The following is a 21,926-nucleotide window of genomic DNA, read 5'->3' on the forward strand; positions in this document are numbered from 1 at the left end:
ATAAAGAGGAGAATAAGTAGCTTTCTTATACTCATATTACAAAAGCACATATTGCACAGGGCCTGTTTCGATTTTCTGAACTGAACTGAGCTGAAACGAATTGTTTATGAGAGAAGAAAATTAGGAACTGAACTGAACTAAATTGAACTGATTGGAGCTGAAGTGAACTGAACTGAAATTAAGTTGAACAAAACAGACCCTTAGCCTGTATGGAGTAGCAGTAAAATGCTCGTGGTGGCTGGACTTTGGGCCTCTTGGACTGTTGGACCTATGGGCTGCCTTCCTGGGCTCATATAGATGTGAGCTGGGCTGATGGAGCAATTGGAATTGAACATTATCTTCGGCACTTTTGAACGATATAATTGGCTAACCAAATGCAAAGGGCGTCTTTCCTTCAACTCCAAATTGACTAATTGAGAAATTGAAGATCAAATAAGATTTTCGAGAGGAAAGGATTTTGGGCATATTCGAAATTTTCTTCTACAAAATCAAACTCAGTTACTTGCTAGGTAAATAATCTTTTATCTTATAATTGTATTATGAATTCAAAATTGAGTAATTTGATATTGGAATTCAAGGGGTTTATTTGGCAGTAATTCTGTAGAAAATTACACATTGAGGTTTATTTGGCATTAATTTTGTAGAAATTAGATTTTGAGGTTAAATACCAAAACCTGCAAAGTAAATGCCTTGCTTAATTATATTGATTTTTGGGTTTCAAGCAATTGTTTGAATTTGATTCATTTCCAATGAAAAACAATAAGGCTTTTGTAAGCTGTATGTGAAAAATATATATATATTTCATAGAAATGAAGAATATAGAATGATTGAAACACAATTATACTAGATTTCCAAGTATTGGGATTTCCTAGTTCGAGTCGGGTATGAACATTCTTTTGTTTATATCATTATATGTATTTAATCTTGGACTTCAACCATCAGCTTAAGCTTTTGGTTGAGTTGGTTCTCTAACAATATCGTTTTCTGATTATTGAATTGCGAATGTTGTATAGTGAATCACAAATGTTGTATGTTGAAACTGTCATCGATTATCCGTGTTTATGCACTATGTTGTATAGTGAATCACAAATGTTGTGGTGAATCACAACTACAAGTGAATTAGCATTGAATAAAGGAGTAATTTCCTTGAATTTCACTTAGGTTGCTGGTCACTGGTTTGATGAGCTGGATTCCGAAGTACCCACCTAATAGATACAAGTGAACTGGAATGAATCAAGTATGAATTTTCACTGTAATTTACTTAGATTGTCAGTCACTAGGATCGATAAATTACTGGAAACTCCATAGAAGCAGCTAACACAACCTGTGTAAATCCTCGTCAACTGGTTAGATAGCAATGAGTAGCCAAAATGTTGCAATCTGGCATAACCTTGATATTGCACTTGACTTTTGGCCTAGAGAGTAGAGATCACTTATGCTAAATTGTCTTAGTTTTTTTAGTTATTAATTCAAACGTTGTTCCTGCAAGAGAAGCTTGTTTCAAAAAAGAATGACTGAATGAGGTCTCCTTTGTGATGAGCTGAACAGATATGCTTTGTAAAAAAAAAAGAAAAAAGAAAAATTGAACTCTTTCATGAATGCACAGTAAGTTGAGTTGGACAATGGATTCTCTTTACATGCACATATGAAGGTCAAAGAGGTGACTTTTATGTGTTTCTTTCAGATGATGCTGGCAACAGGCTTTCTTGTTGCTCCTTGTACCATCCCATCACAAACGAAAGATGCTTGGAAACAAAGATCACCAATAAAGAAATATTGTTCTCAGCTTGTTTCCTATTGTTCTTCTGAATTTTGTCACTCACCAAATGCTTCTCTTTCTTCTCATGTCAACAACCATGGCAGAGTGCCCTCATGTCATCGATATGTCATGGCCTGTGTTTCTTCTTCATCCAGTTCTGCTCCATCCACGACTACAAGGTTATATGTTAGTGGTTAGTGCTTGCTCTTCTCTTGTAGTCTCTAGATTGCTACATGCACAAACCTCTTTAAAATTGTTTGTTACTTTACTTGGAATTGCGTTTCATGCTTCATCAAGTGGCCGGCTTTGAATTGTGTTTTTTGCTGTCTAATTTCAATTTTTAGAGTTTTGAAATGACTTTTCTTCTGAATGTTTTCATCAGTTAAATAAGATGCATACACTAGTGTGTACAATTTTGTCTGTATTTTAGTTTGTTTCAAAATTTTTAAGTTGGCACTAGAGGATGAGACATAGGTTTGTTAATAATATCAAGGAATTTAGGATACTATTTCACTATTTGTTAACTAGTAGGAGTCAAAAACAACTTTCTTTTTGCCAAGCAGAAAGGAAAATCAAATTCCAGACTACTGGCGGTAGATAAGAAATATCTGCAAGTTTGACAGCCATGCAAAGAAAATGACTTTATTTTCCCCTCCTTTTTTACCATCTGAATTAAGCCAATTTACGCAATGGCAACAATCATGAAATCTAGGGGCAGCTTGGTCCTCAAACTAACTTCATCAGTATGAGGACCAAGGAATCTCTCTAGTAAGTAATTTGCGATGTTGGGGTTGAGCAACAACCAGTCAACCATGGCATAATATTGATCAATCAAAGAGATGGAAAATAGGCCGATCGCAGATGAGCCAACTTGATATTGAACCATGATGTATATTGGTTCTTTGTATTGTGAAAACAACTTGTTATCCTGGTTAATGTTTTCAGCAATTATTAATATTATTTGTGAGCTGATTGTCGTAATCCCCCCCTCCCCCCCTCTTTCTTCTATAGCAAACAATATAAAAGCATACTGGTAGCCTAATATATGCTGCTGCGCGCAGGTCTCTCATTTCGCACTACTCAAGAAAGTTTGCGAAATGCTTTCCAAAAGTTTGGCCAACTAGTGGAAGGTGACTAATCATACAAATGTTCTTAAACCTTTTGGCATATGCATCAACCAGCAATTTTGCATTTAGTTTTCTTTATTCCACTGGATTCTGAAGTCTTATATCCCTGAATTTACTGCAGTTAACCTAGTAATGGATAAAATCGCCAATAGACCGAGGGGCTTTGCTTTCCTTCGTTATGAAACTGAAGAGGAGTCTATGAATGCCATAGAAGGAATGCATGGAAAGGTATGTATATGTACTCCTATAAAAACCTTTTCAATGCTATAAGAAGAACACCAATTCTAAGTTCATGGGTTTGAATGTGGGTTGTGTACTGTTCTGTATCTTTTGATGGTACCTTACCAGAAGATGTTATGGTTATATTTCTTTTTGTCATAGATTCGAGTGAGAACCTGGTAGGACTTCTTAGGGTCATATATTCCTATTCAACTATAAGTTTGGTGATGGTATGAAAGGACAGCGGTGTGCTGTCTATGCTGTTTTTGCCATTATCATAAAACTTGAGCCCGTTTGTGGCATGTCTTTCTCTTGTAGCGGCTGAAAGATCATTCCCTTCAATCTGATTGTTGCTATTACCATATTACAAAAACTATTGAGCACACTATCAGTTTTCTTTTTGTTTGCAACTAAACATGGATATTACCTCCAATCACTTAGAACTAGCCAACAAGCAACTGGGAGCTCTTACTCTTGGCAACTATTTTATTGCTAGTCTTGCTGCAGAACAATGTTGAAATTAATTTTTTTTTGACTCATGCTTATCTGAGCAGCTGTGCTCTCTTGCTGCCCCTGTAGAAACTTTTTAACCTCAACAGTCAATTCTAGCATGACATGCCAATATGCCATTTTCTCATCGCAATTGTAGACATATTTCCATAAATGATCTTTGTTAGATGCAGTTGCTACCCAATTAAAAAGGACTCCTTCTCAACCAGCTTTGGGGGCCAACATGTATTTGGCTTCAGCTGATGAAACTGCCTCTCTTTGTTGTATCTTAGAACCTCATGAGATTACTTTTGTTCCCAACTAGAATACTGTAGCTGATACTTTGGTTTTCTACAGAACTAACCCAATTAATGCCATAGTAGCTTATAAATCTCTTTTTCTTTGACTTGAATCACTTGATACCTCAAAGATAGAACTAGATCCTCTTTACAGCCGCTAATGTGGATCACTAGGGTTACTCATGTATCAACTCTTGTATCCCAAGAGCGTACATTAGGCTTACTTTGAGTTAGGCAGAGTGGGTGAACCAATCCTTGTATTTGTTGGCAGTAATATTCTTTGCTCTGCATATTGACTTTATATAACAACGAAGCTTGCGAGTTATTTTAGCGACCTATATTCTCTGCCGCAGAGGATCTTGTGCAATCTTCAAGTTACCTAGAAAAAAAGATCAAGATATCAAGTTGAAGAACATATCCCTGTGTATGCTAGGCTACAAAAATCTTGACTGCTTGTTCTAAAGATGATTGAAAGAGCACATCACCGTACAATTTCGCTTGTTGTTGCAATCATATTCTTATTTTAATGGTGTTTTATATGGGATATTTCTGTTTGGAAATGTATACATATCGTGTGTGTAATCTTTGTTGTTATTTAATATAGGATGATTTATCTTCCCAAGTCTTTTAGTCAAATAGAGGCCTTATATGTTTCGTGGGTTGTTTAAATGGAAAATTATTGACGAATTGCTGATTTTTTTTGTGATTGTCAAATTTGTTAGGACATCACAAATTTGTTTGTTTTTATTTTTTTATTTTTATTTTTTGAGAAAAGGTAAAAAAATTTTATTAATCACAAACCATCAAAAATACACAGAGGCATCTAAGCTCCTAGGCAAATGCCCTTTAACCAACTAAGCTCTCCAGCCTTAACTTTCTTACATGCTATGCTACTTATCCTATGATACACTTCAAAACAAATTCTATTTACAATTATATCGCGTCTATGGTTTTTTTTTATCCCGCACTGCACTATTTCTTTGCTGCCATATGTTGTAAACTAAGGCTGTACATAAGCTCTGGCACATCATCTTTTGAAATCTGTTTGTAGCATTCCAGCACCAATTGTTGCAAGTCTGCATATCTGTGAAATTCATCACCCTTCCAACAATATCCTGCATTAATTGAATCAAATTCTGACTGTAATCACATTCAAATAAAAGATGCTGATTTGTTTCAGCAACTTTTGAGCATAAGGGACAGATATCCTCTGAGATTACACCAATCTTCTTCAGCTTGTCTCTGGTTCTAAGCCTTCCCCAAGCTGCTGTCCAAGCTATAAATCAATGCTTAGGATTTTAGGAATATTATACATGTTCCGAATCCAGTTGCACCATGATACCTCAGAATGCTGTTCTTGAAGCCATTTGTAAGCACTAGCAACTGTGTAGCCATTATGATGCTGATTCCTAGTATTCCTTGTGAAACTGTGCTTAATTTTATCCTTAACTTTCCATATCTGTTTCCACTGCCGACTTGCTTGAGAAGAACAACCCACTCTCTTCCAGTTTCTTCCTTTAATGTAGTGATGATTCACCCATTTCAACCATAAACTGTCATTCTTGTTTGCAATGTCCCAAACAATTGTTCCAGATAATACAATCATGTACACCCAAACCTCCCTGATGCTTGGGTCTACAGACTATATCCCAAGCAATTGGAGGAGCCCTGGCACTCTGTTATACATGGCTTTCCCATCCCAAATAAAATTTCTACACATAGCCATTAACCCTTCTACCTTTTTAGGCAAAATAAAGATGTGTGCCATTATGTTTGTAAAGACACAAGGACAGCATTGACTAAGACCACTCTAGCAGTATAGGACATGGTTTTACCACCCCAAACTTTGATTCTAGCCACAATTTTATCAATCAACACTTGGCAGTCATCATTTGATAGCCTCTTTGCATTAACATTAACCCCAAGGTATCTATTACCTAAAGGGCATCCCAAATTTGTTGTTTAGCCAAATCCATACGTCTTCAAAATATAATTCCTGTTATTTCACTATATTGGTCCTTTAGGTTAAATTAATGCAACTTAAAGCTTGGAATGTTTTATGTAGTTGTTACCTTCATATAGCCCACTGTTTCTTACAGTTTTGACTTTTGAGTGATGGTGCACATGCCTTCAATTTTCTTGTAGTTTTAACCAAATAATTGCATATTTTTATTAGAATATCAATTTTACATTTTGGTGACCCCCTTATTGATTATTGCGTGTGGCACACACGGGCACATAGCACAACTTCTATTAAGTTTCGCGTCTTCAACTACATACATGTGTTTGTTTAATTGTTTCCTTTCAAAGAATAGCTATTTTCTTAGTGCTGTATTCTGCTGAGCAAGTGCAGCAAAAGGATAGCTAACTTGCCATGGCTGTTAGCACTGAGCAGGTCATCTTCTTTTTATTTGATCCTGTGCTTCATAGTTGTAGATACATCATACAACGTGGTTGAAAATGAAACTAATATAATTTATTATGCCAGTGTATTTCTTGCTTTCTCTCAAGTAGACAAATCTGGTCTCAGTGTCTTCTTCTGTTTTCGAGGCACATATGAACAACCAATGTTGTTTTATATTATTAACTGTTTCTGCTATTAGTTTCTTGATGGCAGGGTAATATTTGTAGAAGTAGCAAAACCCAGGTCTGAAACTGGTAAGAATCAGCAGAATACAAGAGAATCACGTTGACATACAGGCATACAGCTACTGAGAATGGAATTAGAGCTAGCAATGTAAATTCTGTTTTCATAGTGTGTACATGTAGATCAAGATATCTGCAGTCTTGTTGCTGACAAATGGAGAGGTGGTTTCAACAATTCTATATGGTATTTGGCCTTTTTATATTGGATAATTCTGTAGAGTAGACGAAGACCTTTTATGCATATCTTCCCTTTCCCCGCCAACTGAATCTTCTGCAAAATATGGAATACTGCCATCGATGTAAATCTTGTTCCAGTTATTTGTATTGTAGTTGAACTGAAGTGAAAATTTAGGTTATATCTTAAAATTTGTGACTAAATTCTTGCTACAATGTGTTGTATCTTGATGTGGTTCTTTTTCTATGGCAGATTCATAATGCATCAAGTCAAGTAAGGTTTTTAAGCATCAATCATTGTGTCTACTTGAAGTGGTTTGTTGATTGCGATTCTAGTATGGTACGTGCCATGGATGAATTTATATCTATTGCCAATAATGGATGCCCAAAAACACAAGGTTTGTATTCATCATTGTACTCAATCTACAGACTGAAAACTTTCTGCATCTGTTTAGAAGATGTGCGCATGCCTAGATCTGCATTGATGACAAAGAACCATGTCCTAATTGTTCGTATATACCTTGTAAGTCCAATTGTGGCTGGTCATAAGCCCCCCTCCCCCCCTCCTTTTATCTTATGTTAAAGAATCGCGAATGACTGATATATGCGTGATTCAATTCTTGGATACTTAAAAAAGAGGGTTAAACCTATTTGTAGTAGTACAAACACGAGTCACACTCCTCACTTCCTCAGAGCTTGCTTGCAGCTTGTTAATGGCTATCAAGCTGCGTGGTTGTTTTCCACAATTCCCGGGAGCATATCTATGCATGCAATTAGAGTTAAATGCCCAAATACAAGCTAACAATCGGAGAGGAAAAAATGAGTAGCTTGCAATCTGTTGTAGCTAAATTCTAAAACTAGCTATTTGAAAGAAACACAAGCTCCACCTAGTGTGTATGACTTGTGTAATGTAAAGTTCTTCCGTCCAAACAAAGTTGTATTCAGTTAAGTGGTAATGATTGTATCTCACAACCATGAGTTTGTGGAATCAATCATCACCAACTCACCAAGGACAACTTGGGAGTGAGGATTCTCTTACCTTTTCATCCCACTCCTAAAACGTCTTGACGACTAACTCGGGCTAGATTGACTTGTGCTTTTCTTATAAATTTTGTTTATGCACCACTTTTTCATCGGAAAAAAAGCCATAAGATTGAAAAAATTATCTTGTGGAGGTGGTTGTCAACAATGTCTAGTGGTGGTTGTTATTGACTAATAGTAGTTGATGATGTGAATAAGGCAAAGGGGAATTAGATTAATAACAAGTTAAATATAAAAAAAAAAAAAGAAAATAATTTTAAATTAGAGAATAAAAGATAGCTCATGTGGTTAGAACTTCACTTGAGGTTCCATAAGATCCTGTGATTGATTTTCATCACTTGCGTATTGGCTCTCTAAACATCAAATGAAAAAAACTCGCCTAGTGGCTCTCTAAACACCAAATGAAAAGGAAAAAAAATAGGAAAAATTGAGTTTATAAATCCTAACTTTGGGCGGTTTATTATGAAAAATCCCAACTATTCGTTATCCCTCAAAAATCACAACTTTGATACCAATTTTCTTTTAAAGATCCCAACAAGTCACCAAACCTTTTATTTCAAGTTACAATCCACGTGTCAACACGGGATTGGTCAAAAAATAAAACTAAAAAAAAATTAATTCAAAAAAAAAAAAAAAATTCAAAAAAAAAAAAAATTCAAAAAAATTAATAATAATAATAATAAGCAGTTGCCACCCCCTTCCTGGAAAACACCCTACCCCTACCCCGCCCCCGCCGAAAAATCGGCCCCCACCCTCGAAAACCCCTCCTCCGCTGCCGGAAAATGGTGCCCACTCCTCCCTCACCCCTTTCCCTCCACCCACCCTCGCTAAACCCTCTCACCCTAAACCCTAAACCGGAAAACACCCCTTCCTAAAACCTCCACCCTCGAAATCGCCCCGGTGGGTCGATTTCAGGGGTGGGGGAAGGGAGGGAGGGGAGGCGATTTCGAGGGCGGAGGTTTTAGGAAGGGGTGTTTTCCGGTTTAGGGTTTAGGGTGGGAGGGTTTTGCAAGGATGAGGGGGAGGGAAAGGGGTGGGTTTCGAGGGTGGGGGAGGGATGGGCGCCGTTTTCTGGCAGTGGGGGAGGGGTTTTCTAGGATGGGGGCCGATTTTCCGACAGGGTGGGGTGGGTGGGGTGGGTGGGGTGTTTTCCGGGGTAGGGGGTAGGGGCTGGGTTGGTTTTTTTTTTTTTTTATTTTTGAATAAATCAGATTTAAAAAAAAAACAATTAATTTTATTTTTTGGACCTCTAAAATTCTGACAAGTGACAATTTTTTTTTAAAAAAAGAGTTAACCTTCTTTTCAGGTAACCGGTCATTTGGGATCTTTAAAAGAAGATGCATATTAAAGTTGGGATTTTTAAGGGATAATGCATAGTTGGGATTTTTCATAGTAAACCGCCCAAAGTTGGGATTTATAAACTCAACTTTTCCTAAAAATATTAAATTTTAGGACGATGTTTATCACTTTAACGTCTACATACAGCTTATCCCCAAATCGAGTCACACCCTAAATGACTTTCCAGTATCCTGTGTTTGAGAGCAATTGGCTGCTAGCGTTCTCTAGTCAGCTTCATCGAAACTACCTCATATAAATAAATCAACAATTAAATTACAAATAAAAAAGGATGTAGAAAGGTACACTATGGAATCTTTTAGTAAACAATTTGATATGGTACAAAAAAAAATTCAACAAGGTTCCAAAAGAAAAAAAAAAAAAAAAAAAGTAATACATGATTTGTTCTTGTAAGCTGAATCAAATTGACTAATTGGTGATAAGTCTAACAACTCCATTATATAAACCTGAAACATAGTAGTCTTGTACTACAAACAGAAAATGGAGTCATCAAGCGAGAAAGTAGACAAGTACCGTTCTTTTATGTATGGAGAAGGTGAGAAGAACACCACATGGGTGTTTGGAGCTCCTCCTAATTTCGATATCGTCGACAAGTTCTTTGAAGAAGGCAGGACTAAGGTAACTTTCTTTCTTCACTTCCTCCTAACAAAACATTTACGTAGTAGTATATGTTATTATGTCCGTCAACTCATATTATTCAGCTCTATAGCAAGTTGATACCAAGTACCAAGTATATGTTATTATGTCCGTCAACTCATATTATTCAGCACTATAGCAAGTTGATACCAAGTACTACTTGCAGTTAGGATTGCTAGTCCACACTCCACAATCATGAGTGTGGGGATTCCCTTATCCTCGAAAAATTGATGGCAAAAATTATTGATATTTTGACTCGGATTTGATCTAAAACCCGACCCACTTAAAACAGAGTCAATGAAACATGAATGTTTCTAATCATAAACACAATCCAACTCTTGAAAAACCGGCAAAAGACGAGTGAAGATTTTGAAAAACAAGTCGGATGATAGTAGTACTAGAAATAATTCAAGATTGTTGTATTCTTTACTTCGTAATTTTACACTTAAGTCGGTGTGTATCTTATTAAGTCTTTGGTGATTGCAAGATATGGCCTGCTGGTTCACTAGAAGAGAAAGTGCAAAATCTTGTGAAGACAATGGAAATGGAACTCTTCCATAAGGCCAATCCCCAGGACTATAAATCCTTGGATGCTTCCAAATATACATTTAGCGTTAATGGTATCGCATTTCTACTTCACTTCTCGCCTCATATAATTCTTTTAATTGAAATCATCTAGCTAAAATACAACATAGAATCTCAATATTGTAGACTAAAAGAAAAAAAACAGAGTTATTAAGGTTCTTTTTATTTACATGGGTTTTGTTACATTGGAATATTACTTGAAAAGCCAATAACTTTGATCATAGTATTCACATGGGTTTTGTTAGTTTCGTATTAATGTTTAGTTTTACCAATATGATTGGTGCATGGTGTGCACCTAAAGAGGGAGCTCTCTCACCTTACATAGATATTCTAAGTTTTGCCTTTTATGGTTGGTTTGACGAGTTATAATATTCTATGGTCTTCAACTACAATGAAAGGAAGGAAGCCGCTAACATTGAAGGAAGTAGGCGAAATGGGTGGAGGATATAATGGGTTTCTACAAACTTCATTACCAGAGGAGTTACGCTTGTATGACCCAACAAAGGAGACTAGAGAATCATCTCACCATCTCTCCCTCGAGGGTTCGCCTTTGAGATCCTCCAAGTCTATTCAGGTCCACCGGTGATTGCTTATAAGTTCAGGCATTGGGCTTACATGGAAGGTCCTTTCAAAGGCCACCCTCCTTCTGGAGAACTAGTTGAGTTATTTGGGTGTGCTATTTTTGAGGTAATTTTTAATATGACATCTTACTATGTTAGGCTACTAAAGTTGGTCAACCTAAATCATCCTTGGTTTTTCATAATTTGGCATGTTTTGTGTTTGTAAATAGGTGGATGAGCAGATGCGGATAATCAAAGTTGAGTTCTTTTATGATCGCGGCGAGCTGCTTAGTGCTCTTACAAAGGGTACAAAAGTGGAAGGTTCTGCTGCTGATACAAAGATGGGTTGCCCTTTTTTTAAGTAAAACAGGTTAAAAAAGCTGATGCAGCTGAATAAAATCAATATAGGAATTAGTTGGTCCAATGTTCAAGCAGCAAAAGATGCATTTCTGCTACTATGTAAACAACTTATTTCAATCTGTGCTGTATTTTCCATTCTTACTGATGTTTTGGTTTGAAAAAGAACTTAGTTTAGAAAAAGTCAACAGTAACAATAATCTTTACAATAACAGCAAAAAAAATATCCATAAAATAATAACAATGAATTTTAAGTGCTAGTAAAGAATTAGTTGGTCCAATGTTCAAGCAAGCAGATCTGGATTCTCTGTCTAACATGTTCTGCTTTTAGTGCAAATTTGCTGTCAACAAATATATAAATAAAAAACTGATAGTTGAACAAAGAATTCAAGCATTTTACACAATGTTAGCAAAAAAAACTGAACAAGAAAATTTGAAAATGCTTCCAGATGAGATCATAGTTGAGATATTCTCATGGCTACCTGCTAAATCCGTTGGTCGATTTCGATGTGCATCAAAGCCATGGAGATCTCTTCTTACCCAACCCCAGTTCATCAAAACCCACTTGACTCGAACCAAACGTCTCCCTAGAGAAGACGAATCACTCATCCTTGTTTCTCATGATTCTCACTGCCTGTATTCTATCCAGTTTAATAATTTCCACCTTTTCGACGAATTGACCACCGTTTTTGCTACAGAGCTTACTTTCGATGGTCACCATTTCTCTTCCTCCTGTTTACACCTAGCTTCTTGTGATGGGTTGACCATAGTTAGGGACGAGGAAGAAAAGTTTTTGCTGATAAATCCAACTACAAGGGAGATTAAGGTATTACCAAGCTCGCCTTATGCTCCTAATCCTCTTACTTGTGGACTTGGGTATGACTCAGTCAATGATGATTATAAGGTAGTTATGATTTCTCATAGTGGCAATGATGCTCAAATGCTTGTTAGTGTTTATTCTGTTAGAAATGGTACTTGGAAGAGCGTCGAAAATTCTCCATTCGATCATAGTGAATCTAAGTACACTTCTGTGGTTTCTGTTGATGGGTACATCAATTGGGTAGCTTTTAGGCCTTCAGATGATATGTATGCTATTGCAGCATTTGATTTGGAGAAAGAGATCTTTCAGGAAGTGCCACTTTCTAGTTTGGTTGATGATGATGACAAGTCTGTGTCAGACGATTCTGAAGAATTTTCAGATACTGATAGTGAGGAGTTTGAGTTCGATCAGGTGGCTAAACTTGGAGGATATCTCTGTGCTTATCCTTCAAGTATTTCGGACACATGTCATGAGATATTTGTTGCGATGATGAAAGAATATGGTGTCAAGGAATCTTGGACTAAAATCTTTATAAGTAACTTTGATGCTGAGATTAGACCTCTGTGTTTGTTGGGAAAGAAACAAATGGTGCTGGTGCTGGATGAGCAGACAACTGGTGAGACATTGGTGATGTACGATTTGGAAGAACGAACTGTCAAGGATATTGTAATTCATGGCATTCCGGAGAGATTTGGTGTTGGAGGGAGCTTCATGGAAAGCCTTGTCTCGCCTCATTGCAGTAACTAAGCTGTAAGAGAATGTTAGGCTTTAGTTCCTTCAGAGCAATATGTTTCTCTTGCTTGATTGTGAGATTTCTTGTTGCCTAGTTTCTTTGAAACAAAGTTGTTCTCCCATCATTTCTATTTTCTAGTCACACTACTATTTATATTTTCTTACTTATGTGTTTTAAATTATCATCTAAAGTATTTCTCTTGCACTCTAATGTAATTGTGAGAATAGTGTGGTGTTAATGTATGTGCATTGGTACGCTTTGTAGTAGTACTATAGACAGAAAGGCAGTGATGCTAGTAATTTCTGTAAAAGCTGGGCAGGCCATAACAAGTTCTCTTTAGGTGATTTGTAAGTGTCACTGTGACATATTTATTTGATCGTTTGGATGCTTCTGGTGCCGTATTGTACCTCTTGTGCTGCACATTTGAGAATTCAAGTTGCAGGTTCAGTCTTGATATAATTAATATTACTTTTTATTAAGGAGATTGATAATTCTGAGCAAATTAATGAATGAAATTTGTACATTTAGATAAGAAACAATCCTTGATATCACCTGGGTTACTGTCAGGGCAGTCCTGAGCTGAGTGTAGAATCTTAATATGGCATCCGAACAAGGGGTAGTCAGAGAATACGTGGATAGTGTTAGAGTATGCATCATCTGCCAGACACTTCGTAAAATTTATAATGGGAAATTGGAAATACAAGTAGAATACAATATGTCAATATATGCCATATAATTAAGTAGCATTTCGCCTTATATAAACCAATATTAAGCCCTTTACAGTCTGATTGAAGCGCAAGCTTAAGTAGCATGCCTATTAAAATCAGATGTCAATATCTTATGAAACCGAAAAGGGAGCTCTAACCTCTAAGCCTCTAACCACTTGATTTATACCTCATTCTATTTATAGGCATTTTGATATTTACCACTTTGCCATACTATTTGTTGTGAAATAAAAAGAGCGTACACGCCAAGAGTTATTCATTAAAATATGACCAAATATTAAACCATCATGTTACACGTTGATGCTTATAATACAGTAAGTAATTGTTTTTGTGTGCATACTTGCTATGCAAAAATTGAAGATTGACATTGAATTTTAGCATTTTACAAAATTTCTGGGAAAAATAATCGAACAAGAAGAAGAATTGAAGATGTTTCCAGAAGAGATCATAGTAGAGATATTCTCATGGCTACCTGCTAAATCCATTGGTCGATTTCGATGTGCGTCAAAGCCATGGAGATCTCTTCTATCCCAACCCCAGTTCATCAAAACCCATCTAGATCGAACCAAACATCGCCCAATTGTAGAAGAATCACTCATTCTTTTTTCCCCTGAATCTGGTTCGCTCTATTCTACCCAGTTGAATAATGCCCACCACCTGTTCGACGAAATTACCCTTTTTGCTAAAAAAACTCACTTTTGATGATCATCGTTTTACTTTCTTCTATTTTCGATTGGCTTCTTGTGATGGGTTGGTCTTAGTTTCTGATGATGACAAAAAATTGCTGCTAATTAATCCAACTACAAGAGAGATTAAGGAAATGCCGAGTTTGAGCTTGCCTTTTGATCTTAAACGTCTTTCTTTTGGACTTGGTTATGATTCAGTTAATGATGATTATAAGGTAGTTATGATTTCTTGTATTGAAAAAACCTTTGATGCTCAGATGTTTGTTCATGTTTATTCTGTTAAATATGGTACTTGGAAGAGAGTTGATGATTCACCGTTCGAACATTTTCCATTCCAGGACGCCTCTGCGGTTTTTGTTGATGGGTATATCCATTGGGTAGCTATGAGGTATGATCGCTCATTCGTTATTGCAGCATTTGATTTGGTGGATGAGAAGTTTAACGAAGTGCCACTTTTGAGTTTGGTTGATACTGACAAGGCTGACAGTGAGGAGTCTGAATCAGATGATTCTGAAGTTTCTGATTCTGATAACACTGATGAAGAGTTCATGTTTGATGACCTTGTCGAACTTGGAGGGTGTCTTTGTGCTTTTCCTTCATGTATTTCCGATACATGTCATAAGTTATTTGTTGCAATGATGAAAGAATATGGTGTCAAGGAATCTTGGATTAAAATCCCAATCAATTACTCTGATTCCGAGATTAGGCCTCTGTGTTTGTTGGGGAAGGAACAAATGGTGATGATGATTTGTAGGAGACCTAATGAGGTATTGGTGGTGTACAATACGAAAGAAGGGACTTTAAAGGATATAGTAGTTCATGGATTTCCCGGTAAGATTGGTGTTGGAGGGAGCTACTTTGAGAGCCTTGTCTCGCCTCATTGCAGTAATGAAGCCGTGACTACTCTGTGAGAGAAGGTTAGGCTGTTCTTATTACGGAGCACGTACATGGCAGTTAAGTAGTATGTACCTGTTGTTTAAGTTATATTACAGTGTATTTCCTTCATGGTTTTGGATTTTCTTGTTGCCATGTTTCTATGTTATATGCATGTATGACAGAAATTTCCTTGCTTACGAGAACCTTGCTATGAGTTTTATGTCAACTAAGTATTTCTCGTGCACTCTTAGGTGTGGACATATGCTGCTATTTGCTAATGTAATATTTTTTTATTTTTTTTTCCAAATAGAAATTAAGGAGATTTTATCATCTGAGTTAACACTTGCAGTTTAGAACTATAGTGAAGGACTAATCTATTTCATCTCGGATGCAAGGGCAAATGTATTCCCACATTTATTTCTTCACTTAATTAAACAGAGATTCCAATGTGGTTTTCTCTATTTAATATAGGTGGATGAACAGATGAGGATCATCAAAGTTGAGCTCTTTTTTCGATTGTGGTGAACTGCTTGCACTTGTTATGAAGGGTTTGAAATTAGAAAGTTCTTCTGGTGACATGCACCAGGGCTGCCAAGTTTTAGGAAACACAACTTATGAAAGTTGATGCCTGAATAAAATGAAATCTAGATTCATAATTTCTGAGCATCCATCACTCCTATCAGTTTACTACTAGAAATAAAATGAAATCTGGATTCATAATTTCTTAGCAAATGCGAAATGTATTTCCTTATACTATGGAAAGAGCAATTCTTTACAATACGTTACTTTCGTTTCGGGTTCTGTTTACCAATAGCTGATGCTTTATGTAGTAATTACATCAGTCTGAAAGATTATAATGTAGAGTAGGCTATTCATCCATTCCTATAAACTATGATGCAAATTTATTTATCTAATACAGAAGTGCTCGAGGTGCAAATCACCTCAGCAACATTCACTTATATTGGGGCGTACAATCGCCCATGGTAGAGTTATATGTATATAGTAAATAAGGAGTAGGATCAGAAAGAATGTCAACTACTCAAGTATTATGGTTAGGAGTATTGTCGAATAGTAAGTAGGTGATTGGAATCTCCGGTCATGCTCTCATACATAGAAGGCATTGCAGGAGCAGGAACAATTGATTTCTGCCACCAAAATGAAAAAAATTACAGTAATTAGAAGAGCAGGAAGATGGTGTTAAAATGAAAAATTTGTCTGAATGAAGGTGGAAAACAAAATCAGGGAGAAGACGGAAAATACCTGGTAGTTAGAAAGGTCTCCATATCCAAAATCAGCAGGAGTATCTGGTGGAAAGTTATTGCTGGTATCATGGCATGGGAAGGTTTGCTGATAATTTTTACCAGCATCATAAACAAGAGTGTTTTGTCGTTGGTCCAAACCTAGCATAGCCTGAAGATTACTATTATCACCGGGCAAATTGAGGCCATAGGGAAGATATGAATATACCCCGCCAAATTGAAGCCCCTGAAATGCATCCTGACCAATATTGTCTATCCCACTTAGTTGACCGGGGCTGTTTGCCTCCGACTTACTACTTGTGCTTGGACAACCAAAATAGCTGCCAGACGTAGAACCAGTGCAGCTCTCTATATCCCTGGCAATGCAAATACAATGGAAATTGGATTATTATCTAAAAGAACAGATGTGCCTTTCAGTTGATATTACATCAATCAATATCTCTAAGTTGACAGTAAAACTTGTGCATGCATTGATTATCCAAAATTAATGTCTGGGTTTTGTAAATCAAAAGCTTTACACAAAAAAATGTGAGTTTCTTTGTGAAAATTATTCAGACTATGACTGACCTTTGGGTAGGTAACTTTGGCTCCTGAATTAGAGCCATATTCTGAAAACTATCACTTGGGGTCCATAATAAGGGCTGAAGCTGTTGTCCACCATTTGCTTGAAAGGGTAGCTGCATGCTCTCTTTTAACTGCGAAACGATAGATAACAAGCAATTACTGTGGCTTTTTCAATATGGTTGAGACTCTTGAGAGATTGAGGGGAGAGAAGGAAGGTAACCAAAGCTCCCAAAAACTTTTCTCAAGGTGAATGGAAAGCATTACCTCATTCTCCAGGGCCAAATGACGCCTCTTTTGAAAATTTTCCTGCAATTTTTTTTTTTGAGTATTAACTACTTAATCCAGAGTCTGTCAAGGAAAACATGAGTTCTTAGTGGAGGAAGATTACCTTTTCCCTTTGAATTTGGCCAAGTGACTTCTCAAGTGAATCTTCCATTTGCATCAGAAGTCCAAAATCACTGACACAATCAGGATTCGTCCAATACCTAAAGGCAATTTCATAAACTAGATAAATGTTTGCATCAAAAAATAAACTAGATAAAATGTAACATTTAAAAAAACACGCTGAACAATATACAACCAGAAGTAGTGACAGGGGGAAGATGCAGAAGAGGACAGAATTTGAACATGATCAGCTAGCTATATACACCCAGAAGCAGCGTGTGGAGGTTTGAAATATTACCATAGTCTTTCATGGATCTCGGCTATTCTTGTTTGTAGTCTAGAAGCCTGGTCAGTCACATCCTGTGGAAAACAATTTTCTAAAGAACCGACCCTGGTTCAAATATTAAAATTTGTGCTGATCATATCATAGATAATCATTGAGTACCTCGGTTCCATGCATACCTTAATTGTTGGTTTACTGGTGAAGGAAAAGAACATACGTAGAAATTAGAAAGGCGAAAAAGAAAAGTATGCATGTATTACAACAATTCCAGCATAAGAATACAAGAAAAATCGATACCATAATGTACCTTGAATCAAGAAAATCTTCTATATTTACATCATGTTCTGACTTCTTCCTGTACGCTTTCTTCAGTGCCTAGACTTTCAAAGAAGCAACATGAAGCTCTTAAGCAGGCAAAGCTAGCAGCAGTACATTAACTCTAAGAAAATCAACAATTGAAGTGTATTGGATGCAAGGCTTACTTCAAGACCTTCCAGCTTTCTGTTTCAATTCAGAGAACAAGGAAAGATAGCTAGGTTAGTATGCATGTAACGAACTTAATTATCAATTTGACAAACGTTCAATGCATACCTTTTTGTCCTCTCCTGTGGAGGTAAATGATTAAGCCTTGCAATAACCTCCTCGATGCTGCTACATAAGAAAAAGTGTGCTCAGAAACCGAGTAACTACAATCTAAAATCAACTCCATAACAATTTATTTAACAGTGATCTGATTATTTGTGTCTAAAATCTCAGAAACTTTAGACCAACAGTGTAAAGATCATAAGAAACAATAATTTTTGCCTCAAGGAAGAAGCACAATAATTGTAGCATCAATGCAAAACAAGAAATGTATATCAAAGCACACAAATAATCATTGTTTGAAGAATACTAACTACAATAGGCAACTCTGAGAGTCCTACTTTCTGTTTCGGCATCATCAAATTATCTGCTCTGTATGTTTGTTTTAACTTTGTACTATCAATGCAGACTTGCAGTTTTCTAGAACATCGTGTATTATATGGCAAATCAACTTGGTTAGCACTGATGCAACCTCAGAGATATGGAAAGTAAAAGATTGGATGAAGGTCATTAGGTTACTAAATTGTCACAAGTTAAGGAATCCATAAAACCTCAACTGTAAAGTTCTCTGTTACAACCTTAATGCACATAAAGTTCTTAACACTTCTATTCGACGATTATAAGAATACACAATGATATCAGGTTGGTCAAAAAGTATCTATCAAGTGGATAGAGTAATAGGCCTTTCTGCATAAACCAGAAACACAAAAGTACCAAACACAGGTTGATTGTAATTTGGTCAATTTTTCTCACATAAGAAAGAAGGCAACAAGCAAACCTAGTATGTAATTACAATGACTAATGAATGTTAAAATGCATCAAGTTATGCATACACCAAAAATGACATAAAATGTAATAAGTACCGGTGCTTTCCACAACATAAGCTAGGTTTGCCACCCGGTGAGAACATGACAAGGGCAAGGTCTATATCACACAATATAGACAGCTCTTGCGCCTTTTTCAGGATTCCATGTTTCCGTTTTGAATAAGTGGCTTGACGGCTGCTTGCATTCTCTAATTTCTTTATATCCAGCTTAACCTTTCCCATCCTGCATCATTTACCAGAAATCAGATTAACCAGTGAACATCTTAGTTTCTGCCCTCAAGTTAAAATGCATAAACTCAACCATCCATTAACTATGAAAACTGCTATACATCAACATTTCATATGACATAATCAACAGTTCACATTATATATTCATGTTTCTGAAACAGGATGCACCACAAACTGAGGTAACCAACAAAGACATGAACACAATAACATTATCCCAATGTCTTTACCATCGATCTTGTTCCGATATATGCAGCCTTATCCCTCCGATAGCAGAGAGACTAGTACCCGTAAATGAAACTAACATAGTCAAGGGTCGAACAAGAGTTGAGGATTTGTCTGGCTTGCTAGCAATAACCACATTGTAAGTGGGAAAGGCCACCTTGTCAAAAGATTATGATGAGAACAGCCTTGAAGAATAGGCGAGTTCTATAACTAAATGTTACTTCATCTGTATGAGCTTCATACCAGTGTCTAACATTTACCATACCTTGTCAACCCAGAAGCCTCAAGGGCCACATTGTCAAGTCATAAGATGATGATGAAAACAAACTCATAGTCAAGTCATGAGACGACGAAAACACCTTTTTAAAAAAGGTCGAGTTCTGTATATAGCTATATATAAATGTTACCAATCTAACATCAACCTATAAACTGGAAGGCCATATTGTCGAGTCATGAGATGATACAATAAAAACAACCCTTTAAAAAGGCGACTTTTAAATGTTAACAATATTGTTGAGTAATGAGATGATGATGTTAACAACCTTTTAAAATCTCAAATTCTGGAGGCCACCTTGTCAACATGACCTTTGAATTATTTTTTTTTTTAATAGTACATGACTTTTGATATTATATCATCATCATCATTCAAATTTAAACCCAATTTACACTTCAAATTTCATGAAAACGTTGATTTTTTTTTTCTTGCTTCCATTTATATCCATCCTTGATGTATTCATCCTAATCCAAACAACAAAATGTATTTACCCTTATTCATAAACATGATCAGACAAACTATAATGTCAAAATACACAATAAATAATTATATATATAACCATAGTAACCCAAGTAAATCATTCAATAACAATTAATTTAAAATAAATAATTGTTTCATAGGATAAGGTAACAAGTCTAACAACCCATCAAAAGCAAAAAAAATTAAAATTGGCGGATGATTATAAAAACAATTAAAAGAATACCTAGTAAAGGAAATACGAGATTGAGTGTAACAAAACGAAATCCAAAAATCTGGGATGAGAGACAAGCACACTGTTAAACGGAAAAGGGATATAAAATTTGTTAGCGAGTAAATACGATTATTTAGAGACAGATGGAGTAATTTATTAAATCTAAAGCGGGTTTAAAAAGAGTGAGTGAAAGATGGGGGATGGGTTATGCTACAAATTCGGGTCATCCAGAAAAAGCGGGAGGATCGGGATCATACTTTCTCTCTTCATTGAATCCACTTTACGTTGCTCTTCCACCTTTCATTTTTCCAACTAAAAGCTGGATTATTATAATTTTTAAATTAGATTGATAATAAAGAAAAGGATAACTAATGATGTTACATGATTTGGAAGGCTATGAATCCTATGATTAAAGTTCATTAATTAATTAATTAATTAAAATAAAAAGAGTTATTATGAGACAAATGATATGAACAAGATTTGATATCACTTTTAATAATTAAGACCCTATTCTGTTCATCTTATTTTCACTTATTTCATGGTTAATAAGTTCATATAAGGGTTAATAAGTCCAGATAAGATAAGTTAAGGAAAAATAAGTTCAGATAAGTTGTGATAAGGGTTAATCAGGACTACTCAAGTTTAATTTATAACTGAAATAAGTTCTAATAAGGGCTAATAAGTTCAGATAAGATCAAATAAATTAAGATAAGTTCAGATAAGTAAAAATCAGGCGAATAGAACGCACCCTAACTAGGCTAGTTGCTCACATTGATAAGAACTTTTTATAATTCATCATTCGCCCTAATCTAAATAAATGTACTCCATAGTCCATACTAGAGGAATCAAAACCAACTCGACCCAAAAAACACAATCCATTCAAACTATATATAACCTGATTTAATCCGAGAAATTCACGACCAACCTCGATATGTGATCAGCCTGAACTCAACTCGGATCTAAATTTGACTCAACTAAACACAATCCTACACCAACATGACTCAAGTTGAATTCTAACTGACACTAGTTTGACCAGACCTGAATTTGACCCAACAGATACTCAATTTAATATGATATGTATGTTTTGACTCGACCTAAATTTAATTCGACATGATTTCAAACCAAACATAATTTTAAACTTAACCTATTATTGATATGTCATGATTAATTTGATTTAGTTTGGCTTAAAGATAAAACTGATACAAGCACTAATAATCTAACTAAATAACCAATAAATGTTAATGATACGATATGAAAAATGATATATCAATGACCCTGATAGTGACTCAATAGTAAGGTAATAACTCAATAATTACTCTGGTTTAACATTAACCTTATTTCAATACTACCTCCGTTTTTTATTAGTTGGCACGTTATGAGTTTATCACTATTCACACACTTCCCTTTGACCGTGTTTTGTGATTTATATGTAATGAAAAATATAGTGATGTGGGATCTTGTTAAAATCGTCACGATATATATTTTATAAATATCATATTTTTATAATTTTTACTTATCGAAAATT

The 21,926-nt window shown here is 35.8% G+C and overlaps 2 protein-coding genes and 3 pseudogenes across 5 annotated transcripts; 4 read left to right on the forward strand and 1 right to left on the reverse strand.

The window, feature by feature from the left end:
* The first annotated feature begins 384 nt into the window (after positions 1-384).
* Positions 385-7,695, forward strand: LOC145581491 (organelle RRM domain-containing protein 2, mitochondrial-like). Of its 2 annotated transcripts, none has more exons than XM_081638504.1 (6): positions 385-509; positions 1,685-1,952; positions 2,821-2,889; positions 3,008-3,114; positions 6,497-6,723; positions 6,967-7,695. In XM_081638504.1, the coding sequence occupies exons 2-5, from the start codon at positions 1,685-1,687 to the stop codon at positions 6,584-6,586; spliced, it is 534 nt and encodes a 177-aa protein (XP_081494630.1). In that variant the 5' UTR covers positions 385-509; the 3' UTR covers positions 6,587-6,723; positions 6,967-7,695. The 2 variants fall into 2 exon arrangements, with proteins under 2 accessions (XP_081494630.1, XP_081494629.1); XM_081638503.1 differs by having other exon boundaries at positions 6,497-6,701; positions 6,967-7,691.
* Positions 7,696-9,492: 1,797 nt separating this feature from the next.
* On the forward strand, positions 9,493-11,386 carry LOC145582646 (pathogen-related protein-like; annotated as a pseudogene). The gene is made up of 4 exons (XR_014099919.1): positions 9,493-9,728; positions 10,234-10,366; positions 10,730-11,018; positions 11,122-11,386. The product of XR_014099919.1 is annotated as a pathogen-related protein-like (transcript).
* A 149-nt stretch (positions 11,387-11,535) lies between these two features.
* Positions 11,536-12,964, forward strand: LOC145582645 (F-box/kelch-repeat protein At3g06240-like). Its single transcript, XM_081639626.1, has one exon. The coding sequence runs from the start codon at positions 11,652-11,654 to the stop codon at positions 12,813-12,815; it is 1,164 nt and encodes a 387-aa protein (XP_081495752.1). The 5' UTR covers positions 11,536-11,651; the 3' UTR covers positions 12,816-12,964.
* Positions 12,965-13,836: 872 nt separating this feature from the next.
* On the forward strand, positions 13,837-15,314 carry LOC145581492 (F-box/kelch-repeat protein At3g06240-like; annotated as a pseudogene).
* Positions 15,315-16,127: 813 nt separating this feature from the next.
* Positions 16,128-19,699, reverse strand: LOC145583433 (agamous-like MADS-box protein AGL30; annotated as a pseudogene). Its single transcript, XR_014100123.1, has 12 exons — positions 19,658-19,699; positions 19,442-19,593; positions 19,024-19,209; positions 18,170-18,226; positions 18,061-18,079; positions 17,886-17,953; positions 17,594-17,686; positions 17,300-17,396; positions 17,176-17,217; positions 16,915-17,042; positions 16,350-16,703; positions 16,128-16,240 (listed from the first exon to the last, which is right to left on the reverse strand). The product of XR_014100123.1 is annotated as an agamous-like MADS-box protein AGL30 (transcript).
* Positions 19,700-21,926: the final 2,227 nt, after the last annotated feature.

The sequence above is a fragment of the Chenopodium album genome, chromosome 15 (genome assembly GCF_948465745.1).
Source record: "Chenopodium album chromosome 15, dcCheAlbu1.1, whole genome shotgun sequence".
In the NCBI taxonomy this organism is placed as follows: Eukaryota; Viridiplantae; Streptophyta; class Magnoliopsida; order Caryophyllales; family Amaranthaceae; genus Chenopodium; species Chenopodium album.

Coding starts and splice junctions, on each gene's coding strand:
- LOC145581491 (XM_081638504.1), top strand. CDS start 1,685: ATGATGCTGGCAACAGGCTTTCTTGTTGCTCCTTGTACCATCCCATCA. Junction 2,890..3,007: donor GTTTGGCCAACTAGTGGAAG/GTGACTAATCAT, acceptor AATTTACTGCAG/TTAACCTAGTAATGGATAAA. Junction 3,115..6,496: donor TAGAAGGAATGCATGGAAAG/GTATGTATATGT, acceptor TTCTGCTATTAG/TTTCTTGATGGCAGGGTAAT.
- LOC145582645 (XM_081639626.1), top strand. CDS start 11,652: ATGTTAGCAAAAAAAACTGAACAAGAAAATTTGAAAATGCTTCCAGAT.